Source organism: Ictidomys tridecemlineatus, chromosome 4, assembly GCF_052094955.1.
Source record: "Ictidomys tridecemlineatus isolate mIctTri1 chromosome 4, mIctTri1.hap1, whole genome shotgun sequence".
NCBI classification, from domain to species: Eukaryota; Metazoa; Chordata; class Mammalia; order Rodentia; family Sciuridae; genus Ictidomys; species Ictidomys tridecemlineatus.
Window position 1 is genome coordinate 594,285 of NC_135480.1, and position 10,390 is coordinate 604,674.

Sequence of the window (10,390 nt, forward strand, 5' to 3'; positions counted from 1 at the left end):
GTTGGATCACAGGTGCCACCAGGCCTGACTGGGGCAGGCACTTTTCTATGTCTCCATCATCTTCCGCCCAAGGATGCCAGGACAGTGGTGTCGTTTTTGATTGTAGGGGTTTTCAGGTAAAATGTACACATGATAAAATGTACAGTTGGAAGAGTGTTGACAGATATGCCCCTAGTGACCCCTACCCCAGAGAGACAGCGCGGAACAACTCTAGCTTGTCTGGATCCATCCGCTTTGCAACTCAGGGAGCCTGGGGGAGGTCATGGAAGGGACATTCACAAGTTCTGGGTGCGAGTAGCGGGTGATGCTGCTGGTCAGGATGGGGAACATTCCATCAACCCAGAAAATTTCTTCAGGGTCCTTGGTTTTGAGGGCCCCAGCTAAACTGGGGCTCCAGGCCCACTGAACTGGAGCTGGTGTAGGTGAGCAATGCGGCCATGGCAGGTTCTTCTTTCACCCCAGGCCCTTCACAAGGGAGACCTGTTCACACTGGCAGATGCCCCGCGGTCCCCCTCTGACGTGCCTCCAGTTTATGCTGCCTCAGGGCGGTGCTGTGAGCCTGGCCAGGGACAGCCTCTGCTTCCCGCCCGCTCCCGCCGTCCCCGCCCGTAGAACGCGGACTCGGGAAACAGCAGCCTCCCGGGAAGGAATGCACCTGTCGGGTCGCACCGACGCCCCTGGGTCCCAGCACGCGGGAAGCTGAAGCAGGAGGGTCGCTGGAGCCCAGCAGTTCTAGGCCAGCTTGGGCAACACAGCCAAGCTCCTCGCTGAGAAAGGGGCGGCGAGCGACCCCGCCCCACGGACCTCGGGCACGCCGGGATCCCGCCTGCGGCCTGGGGGCGGGGCCTCTTCGCTCCTCCCTCTGGGGCGGGGCGCCGTCTCCGATTGGCCGGGGCTCGCGGAGCATTGTGGGCCGACGCCCTCCCCCGCCTGGCCGTCGCTGCCCGCGCCTCGCCATGTCGGGCTCCCCGGTGAAGCGCCAGAGGATGGAGTCCGCGCTGGACCAGCTGAAGCAGTTCACCACCGTGGTGGCCGACACAGGCGACTTCCACGGTGAGGGACACGAGGCGGGCCGCGCGGTGCGCGCGCCCTTGGCCGGCCACGGCGTCCCCAGTTCCGGGCCGCGGACCCAGATGGTGGCTCCCGGGGCGGGGCCTGGCGGACGCCGGGGCCGGAGGTCAGGGGCTGGGTCAGGGGTCGGGCCCGAGGAGCCGGGGGCTCAGACTCGGAGGTCAGCGGGCCAGAGGGAGCTAAAGATCAAGGGTCCGGGAAGAGCGGGGCTGCGAGTCGGGCCAGAGGGGACTGGAAGCCAGGGTGAAGGACCGGGGCCGGGTCTGGGGTCAGGGGCGGAGTCTGGGACGGGGCCAGGGAAGAGGGGACTAGGGATGAGGGAAGACTGGCGCCAGGGAGTCCCGCCAGAGGGCCTGGGGATCAAGGGTGAGGGTCTGGGAAGAGTGTGTCAAGGAAGAGCAGGCTGGCTGTTAGGGAAGATCCTCCGTGGACTCTTGAGTCCCAGGAGTAGTCCTCCCCAGCCTCCAGATGGAGGTGGGACTGCATCCCTTCCTCAGCAGCAAGGTCTGCAGGACCCCATACCAGTCTGGGAGCTTCCACGACACCAGGAGCCCCTTGTGAAATGTCTGTCAGTGGGTGGACTGATCACTGATCCCAGGAGTTCAGCGTTTGATAGCACAGGCATAGCTCTTGGGTCTGGTGCAGGTTCAGGACCACTGGCTGGACACCTGCCTTCAGCCTGTTGCTCTCGCCTTCCTGTGTGTAGCTGGTGACTTGTGGCAGGTGCTGGACTTAAATGGACATCCTCCCCAGCTGAGCCTGGTGGGTCAGAACCATGCACCGAACAAAGCAAAGGGTCTGTTGTTAGAATTGAGATTGTCTAGGCTTGGAGAGAACTTGGGTTCACAGTCATCTTACTCTGGGTCCTCAGGTTCACTGTGAACAATAAGACTGAGGACAATTATGAAATGTTCCACTGATGTAAGCACCCAATACCAAAGCACCTTCCTCTTTTCTGCTTTCTCATGGTGACTTGAGAAACAGGCTTTAATTCCTCTTGTTAACTGAGTAAGCGCATTGTTTATCTAGCTGAGCCTTGGAGAGTGATTAGGCATATTTGGCTGCTTAAATATAAAGCATGGACTTAGCGACTGGCTTGGGGTCTGGCTGCGTACACCAGATTCCTCTGACAGAGTTCCGTGCTCTGCTAGAGGATTTCAAGAGATCCAGTTGGAGTTTCTTCCCTGTCCTGTAGCCCAGGTCCCTTGAGAGTGCCTTCAAAGTGCTATTTCTGTTTTTGCTCCTCTGCTGTTTCCCTTCTTAGCATTGATAATAATTTGCAGTATTTGCTCAATGGACAGAGCCCTTATCTGCAACACTCCCTGCTCTCCTTCCAGGTAGAGCAGGGGTTTCCCTCAGGCAACACCAGGAGGGATCTGGGAAGTTATTTTTAGAAATCTCTAAACCAAGCACTGTCTTTTTTAAATGAGTTTTTAAAAAAAATATATATATATATATATATATGTGTGTGTGTGTGTATATATATATATATATTAAGTTTTAGATGGATACAATATCTTTATTTTACATTTATGTGGTGCTGAGGATCAAACTCAGTGCCTCATGCATGCTAGGTGAGCACTCTACCACTGAGCCACAACCCCAGCCCTAAAATGAGTGAATATTAACAATTTTATTTAAACATTCATTCATTGATAGTGTAGGTTCAGAAGTATGTAATTGTAAATAGAACATCATGTTTGAGATCTGTATTTTATGATTGAAGGTCTTGGCTCCTCTGGACACAGGCTTCTAAATTCAGTGAAAGATGCTGCCCTTCCCAGAACAACTTGCCCTTCAGTTAATGTCCACCCTGAGGGTCCCTGGGCCCTGAAATCCATCTGTTGACCTCTGTAAATCTTGGCTTGTTTTGCAAGCCCTGGAATCAAGCTAGAGTACCATATGTACTAAGCATACATTCTGTCATTGAGCTCTATCCATGGGAATTTTTTTTCTTTTTCTTTTCTTTTCTTTTTTTTTGGTGCTGGGAATTGAACCCAGGACCTCATGCATGTGAGGCAAGCACTCTACCAAGTGAGCTATATCCTCAGCCCCACTTTTTTATTTTATTTAGAAACAGGGTCTCACTGAGTTGCTTAGTGCCTTGCCATTGCTGAGGCTGGCTTTGAACTCGTGATCCTCCTGTCTCAGCCTCCAGAGCCACTGGGATTACAGGCCTGCGCCACTATGCCTGGCTTTATTGTTGTTGGTGGTTTGCAGTGCTGGAGATTGAACCCAGGGCCTCTTCCATGCTGGGCAGATGCTCTACCTGAGCTACACCCCCAACTCTTTTATTTTGAGACAGTCTCAAAAATAAGTCGCTGAGCCGGGCTTGGTGGTGCACGCCTGTAATCCCAGCAGCTCCAGAGACTGTGGGAGGAGGATAGGGCTGGGGATGTGGTTCAATGTCAAGTGCCCCCGAGTTCAATCCCTCGTACCCACCCCCCCAGAAAAAAGTTTCTGAGGCTGGAATTACAAGTACTGTCACTCTATCCTGGCCTAGGTTTTGTTTTCAATCAGGGTAAGAGCAGTTTATTGGAAGTTGGCTGTGTTAGGTGGTAATTGGTGAGCACTCTACCACTGAGCCACAACCCTAGCCCTAAAATGAGTGAATATTAACAATTTAATTGTTAATATAATACAGTGGAATGCCCCATTCTAGGAGCACTGCTGAGTGAGTCCTGGCACACCTGTGCCTCCACCATGCCAAAGCACACTTTCCTAACTCCTTATTTTGAAATAATAAAGACTCAACAAAGTTTCAAAATCAGCCCAGAGAGCCCAGGAACCCTTCCCCCGGTTGTGTCCAAACCAGGAACTAGGCACTGGTGTGAACTGTGCCGCCTGCAGGTCTGGCTCTACTCCCCAGTTCGTGTCTACACTGGAGGTATCTCTGGTGTGGTTTCATAACATGTAGATTTGTGTAGCCAACACAGTAGTTGGGACAGAACTGTTCTGGTCTTAGAGATCCCCTTGCAGTTCTTAATCTGTCCTCCATCTCTACAGCTTTGTCATCAAAGGACACTTTAAAAATACTTAAATGGGGGGCTGGGGATGTGGCTCAAGTGGTAGCGCGCTCGCCTAGCATGCGTGCGGCCCGGGTTCGATCCTCAGCAGCACCATATACCAACAAAGATGTTGTGTCCGCCGAGAACTAAAAAATAAATAAATGTTAAAATTCTCTCTCTCTCTCTGTCCCCCCTCTCTCTCACTCTCTCTTAAAAAAAAAAAAATAAATAAATAAAAATACTTAAATGTCAAATAAACTTGCTGAACCAGCACATCTCCTGGCACAGTTGGCCATCTGCTGTTCTTATGCCCATTCCATTCAGACAGTGGGTCTGCAGGACCTCAGGTTGAGCCTCATTGCCTTCTCTGAATTCCTGAGAAAGAACTAATGTATTGGGCTGGGAATGTGGCTCAGGCGGTAGCGCGCTCGTCTGGCATGCGTGCGGCCCAGGTTCGATCCTCAGCACCACATACCAACAAAAATGTTGTGTCCGCCGAGAACTAAGAAATAAATATTAAAAAATTCTCTCTCTCTCTCTCTCTCTCTCTCTCTCTCTTAAAAAAAAAAAGAACTAATGTAGGAGACTGTATTTATTGCAGGGAGCACCCAGGATCTATTCACTGGACCAGTGCCTCCCAGTGGCCATTGGGCAGCAGGACACACACTTTGCCCTGGAGCTGAAGCCAGCTCTGGCAGGGCATGCTTGCTTGCTGGCTCTCCTGCCTCTTGTTGGCTCTTGTCTGATAACTGTGCAGACAGTGCTCCTGGCCAGTCTCTGTGGTAGGAAGCTGTGAAGGCATTTGTCCCCATGTCTTGCTTGGAACCCAGACCCCCCTGGGGGCTCCCAGTGAGGTCTCAGCTCTGCTTACTTCCCTGCTTTTGAAAATTATTTCCTAGCCATTGATGAGTACAAGCCCCAGGATGCCACTACCAACCCGTCCCTGATCCTGGCTGCCGCACAGATGCCCGCCTACCAAGAGCTGGTGGAGGAGGCCATCGCCTATGGCAAGAAGTTGGGCGGGTAAGTGTGAGGGCCCAGCAGGTCCCAGTGGTCTCTGTGGCCTGGTGTCCCTCCTATCCTGTCCTTCTGTTTACTGGAGTATGCTCCTCACGGCATGAAGGTTCAGGTGACAGTGGTGACATTGTGGACACCCCTGGGGTCCCTCCTCTGCCTCTGTGGCTAGACTCTGGCAACTGCTGGTCTGCCTTCTGTTGTTTTATCGTTTTTTTAAACATTGTTTTATTATTTTTTTAACGTAGTGCTGAGGATCAAACCCAGTGCCTCATGCGTGTGAGGCAAGCACTCAACCATTGAGCTACAACACTAACAGCACAGTCCAGTGAATTGTGGTCACATTTGTGCACTGGTGTCTGTCACAGTACTCTTGCCAAGCCACCACAGACCTACCCTTGATATCCACAGGTTTGCATTTTCTAGACATTTGACAGGTGTGATTCTTCCTGAGGTCAGCTTCAGCTGGGTACAGTGGCCTGCAGGTGCTCCACTAGATCTTGTATGACAGTGCTCGCACTGACTGGCCCGCCCTCCCCACTGCAGCTGCTCCCTGTCTCCTCCTCTCACAGTGCTCCTGCCATGAGGTTGCCAGCTGGATTGCCTTGCCCCGAGTCTAGGGGGCCCATGAGCTCTCTGTGTTACCAGCTTAAGACCTCTTTGTGTGCAGTGGGCTGGCAAGGACTGTCACCTTTTGGTCACTTTGGAACAGCACCTGCCTCTACCTCTTGTCTGCCCAGGCAGCTTGGGAAAGAGTAAAAAAATAACTTTTCAAACTTAGGTCTTCCTGAGGTTCAGTTACAGACAGTTCATCCTGAGCACAGGTCTGAGGTGGGTGAAATGGGACATACACTGTGACCACTGTGACAGCCACGGCCAAGGTTTCCCCAGGTCTCCCTCTCCTGCCTCTTTCTTGTCCCTGTAGTTTTATTTATTTGTTTTAATTTGGTATACATGACAGCAGAATGCATTTCAGTTCATAGTACACAAATTGAGCACCATTTTACATTTCTCTGGTTGTACACAAAAGTAGAATCACACCATTTGTGTCTTCATACATGTACCTAGGGTAATGGTGTCAACCTCATTCTACCATCCTCCCTTTTATTTATTTTTATGTGGTGCTGAGGCTCGAACTCAGTGCCTCACATGTGCTAGGCAAGTGCAGTACCATTGAGCCACAACCCCAGCCCTTGGTGTTCTTTTTGACATATAAGTATCTATGGGGTACGGGGTGATAATTTATGTATACAATGTGTATGGTCAAATCAGGGTGATTCGTTTTCCCTCTCCTTAAACATTTATCATTTCTTTGTGTGAAAAGCTAAGTTTTTACAAGTGACAGAAGATAGAAGGATTCAATTTGAGGAGATGAGAGCGTGCTGGAGATGGGTATGGTGATGGCTGCATAACAGGGACAGCGTGCGTACTGTCACCAAGCTGTGCATTTAAAATGGTTAAAATGGCAAATTTTTATGGTATAGGTATTTTACCGCAGTAAAATAATGTTTTAGAGAGGTAAAAAGAGCTGGGAATGATGGGCACATCATCCAGCAGCTAGGCAGGGCAGGAGGATGGCAAGTTCAAGGCTAGCCTCAGCAACTTAGTGAGGCCCAATCAAAATGAAAAAGGGCTGGGGAGTGTGGTAGAGCACCCCCAGGTTCCATACCTAGTACCAAAAACCAACCAACCAACCAAAGGAGGAGGAAACTGGCCTGGAACTCGCAGCATCTGTTCTGTGGGTGCCAGTGCCTCACAGCTTCTAACTCGGCTCTTTCCCTCTGGATTTTAGGCCACAAGAAGACCAGATTAAAAATGCTATTGATAAACTCTTCGTGTTGTTCGGAGCAGAAATACTGAAGAAGATTCCAGGCCGTGTGTCCACAGAAGTAGACGCCAGGTGGGAATGCTTGGGGAGACAGCCCAGTGGCTGCTCCTGTCTGTGGCCTCTGGTAGCAGTAGTTCTGGGGAGGAGGCCTGCTCCTCTGTGGTCACTGATGGCCTGCTGCTGCCTGCTCTCTGGGTGTTGGCGGCCTCTCATGAACAGAGCGGCACACGGCCTGAGACTGGGTCATGTTGCTCCCTGAGACTTACCTTGCACTCAATGCTGACTCGGGGTACCCTGTGGCCAACTTGATGTTCCTGGTGGGTTCCCTGCGAGCTCTGAGGGGCCTGTGGTCCCCCTGCCCTCACAGGCTCTCCTTTGATAAGGATGCAATGGTGGCCCGAGCCAGGCGCCTCATTGAACTCTACAAGGAAGCTGGAGTCAGCAAGGACAGAATTCTTATCAAGCTGTCATCCACTTGGGAGGGAATTCAGGCTGGAAGGTAAGTGTCCCCTGCGATGAGGGAGCTGTGCTGGCCTGCCCTCTGCTCCAGGCCAGCCCGGGAAGTGCCCTTTCACACCAGCTGGCAGGTGGTATCTTTCAGTCTTCCCAGTCAAGGGTAGCCTAAATTTACTTAGTTTGAAAAAGTAAACTGTTGCTATACGAATTATATGCTCAAAGTGAAAGAGACTGGAAATGTGAAAACCAGGGTGAAACTGCCTGTCTCAGCCAGAGGGAGCCACGTTGGTACCATGGTCAGCTGGCCTGGGAGGCCATGGTTTGCGGTCTGCTGCTGCAGCTGCTCCTTCTTCCACCACACCCTGTGCAGCCACTGACTGCCCTCTTAGGTAGGGGACGTGTGGGCCCTCATGTCTGGCTGACTCCACCCTGTGGCAGGTGTCAGTGCTTTGTTCTGTCTGCAGCTGAGTGATGTTCCCTGTTGAATGGACACTGAGCCATCTGCTAGCTCGAGCTGTTCACTCTTTTGGACTCTTTTTTTTTTTTTTAAGAGAGAGGTGAGAGAGAGAATGAATTTTTTAATATTTTTTAGTTTTTGGCGGACACAACATCTTTGTTTGTTTGTGGTGCTGAGGATCGAACCCGGGCCACACGCATTCCAGGCGAGCGCACTTGAGCCACATCCCCAGCCCTCTTTTGGACTCTTATAAATAATGTGTGAACGTGGGTGTGCACATCTTGGTGCGGATGCATGTTTTTGCTTCTTGTGGGCAAATGTTGAGGAGTGGGGTCGCTGGGCCACAAGGTCAGTAGAGGAGCTGTGCCAGCATGGCATAAGTTCTGCAGCCAGACTTGGTCACCTGAGTCTAGTCCACCTTTGAAGCTGGTCCCTGAGAGGGAACTTAGACTGGAGGGGCCTCAACAGAGGCTTGACTGTCCCAGCCCACAAAAGAAGCTTGACTGTCCCAGTCCACAAAAGGCCAGGGTGTCCACAGTAGATAGGCGGGTGTTGGGTGAGAGGCCCAACATCCAAGGGACTTCTGTTGAGAGAGGTTGGGGCTGTGGGCTTGCTGCAGGCACCAGGGAGGACTGGGTCCCAGCGGTGGTTAGAGGGGATGCAGCCTCCGACAAGGTGAGGGCTGGGTTCCAGTGCGGCAGGCATGGACTTGAACCTCCCTGGCTTCTGTCCAACTAGACCCCACTGAGGCCCAGGTTGTGCTTAGCTGTGGATGTGCTCTTCCTGCTTCCCACGTGAAAGACACTCAGCCTCACCTGCCTGCCCCACAGGGAGCTGGAGGAGCAGCATGGGATCCACTGCAACATGACACTGCTCTTCTCCTTCGCCCAGGCTGTGGCCTGTGCTGAGGCAGGTGTGACGCTCATCTCCCCCTTTGTGGGGCGCATCCTTGATTGGCACGTGGCAAACACAGACAAGAAGTCCTATGAGCCCCTGGAGGATCCTGGTGAGCTGCCTTTTGAGGTCATATGTGCGGGGGGTACATGTCAGTCAACAGTGAGCTGCCCGTGTGCCCCCAGAACAAGGTCAGAGATACAGTCAGGGCAGGGTGGGGGGACCGCGGCTCAGTGCTGCTGGAGCTGTCCTGGAACATGGCTAGGTCTCTTCCAGGGGTAAAGAGCGTCACCAAAATATTCAACTACTATAAGAAGTTTGGCTACAAGACCATCGTCATGGGTGCCTCCTTCCGCAACACGGGCGAGATCAAAGCACTGGCAGGCTGTGACTTCCTCACCATCTCACCCAAGCTCCTAGGGGAGCTGCTTAAGGACAGCACCAAAGTGGCACCTGTGCTCTCAGCCAAGACAGGTAGGGCCCTGGGCCCAGAGGAGGCCACAGGCTGCACTGCCCTGTCTCTACCCTGGTGATTCTGTGGACCCCTTGTCCAGGGACCATGCGGCACCAAGATGCAGGGAGTGAGGCTGGGCAGAGGGCTGTTCCCCTGATGTGGGTCAAGTTGTTGGCAGAACCCTGCAAACTGTCCCTTGCAGGGGACCAAGGGCTTTCTTGATGGTTACACCAGGCCTGGAGCCTTAGGCCAGCTGTGGGCCTGAGGGGCTGGGCCAGGCACAGAGGGCTGTGGTGTCTCCCCAGCCCAGGCTAGTGACTTGGAGAAGATACATCTGGACGAGAAGGCCTTCCGCTGGCTGCACAATGAGGACCAGATGGCTGTGGAGAAGCTCTCTGATGGGATCCGAAAGTTTGCTGCTGATGCTGTGAAGTTGGAGCGGATGCTGATGGTGAGTTCCACTTGGGCAGGGCAGTCTCCCCGGCTTGACCCCAGGAGACCAGGCCTGGGAGTCACTTGGATCAGGGCACAGTTGGAACTCTGGGGACCCTGGGTCCCATTCATCTGCCATGTGTTAATTGACCTATCTGCCCAGATCCTCCTGGAGCCTGGGAAGTTCTGGGGACTCTCTGGCCCAGCCCATATGTACAGTGGCCTTGGTGGGGGTGCCAAGGATTTACTGTGCAGTTCACTCTGTGCTCATTCCTAGGAACGAATGTTCAGCACAGAAAATGGCAAGTAGTAGCGTCTGAGGCTGGACCCCAGACCTGGGGCTGACTGCACGTGGCTTGTGATGAATCTTGCATTTTTTAAGCAATCGGAACAGCGATGGATCATAGGTTTCTGATTTTTTTTTTTTTTTTTTTTTGTAAAATTTGCCTACTGCATTAAAGCAATTGCTTTTCCTGTGCTGTGTGTCCCTTGTTCCTTCAGCACCAACTGCTGTTGACTATGACCTAGGAGATGGGGTTAAGGGCAAGATCCCTGATGACGGCAGTTGGGATAACCCAAACCGTCACAACACACGCCTAAACCAGTCAGGGTCACGCCAGGTGAACTGGGCTGGCATGAAACAGAGACAGAGAAATACTTTTTCTTTTGGGTTCTGTGACAGCTCCTTTAACCCAGCTCCCACAAAGGAGGCGGGGGTGGGGGGCGGGGGAGGAAAAGCCATTCAAATGAAGCAAGGGGTAGGATTACAAAGGAAC

At 52.5% G+C, this 10,390-nt stretch overlaps 1 protein-coding gene across 1 annotated transcript; it reads left to right on the forward strand.

The window, feature by feature from the left end:
* Positions 1–893: 893 nt before the first annotated feature.
* Taldo1 (transaldolase 1) lies at positions 894–10,091 on the forward strand. The gene is made up of 8 exons (XM_005341625.5): positions 894–1,053; positions 4,979–5,102; positions 6,886–6,993; positions 7,289–7,420; positions 8,665–8,840; positions 9,005–9,202; positions 9,488–9,633; positions 9,892–10,091. The coding sequence occupies exons 1-8, from the start codon at positions 957–959 to the stop codon at positions 9,922–9,924; spliced, it is 1,014 nt and encodes a 337-aa protein (XP_005341682.1). The 5' UTR covers positions 894–956; the 3' UTR covers positions 9,925–10,091.
* Positions 10,092–10,390: the final 299 nt, after the last annotated feature.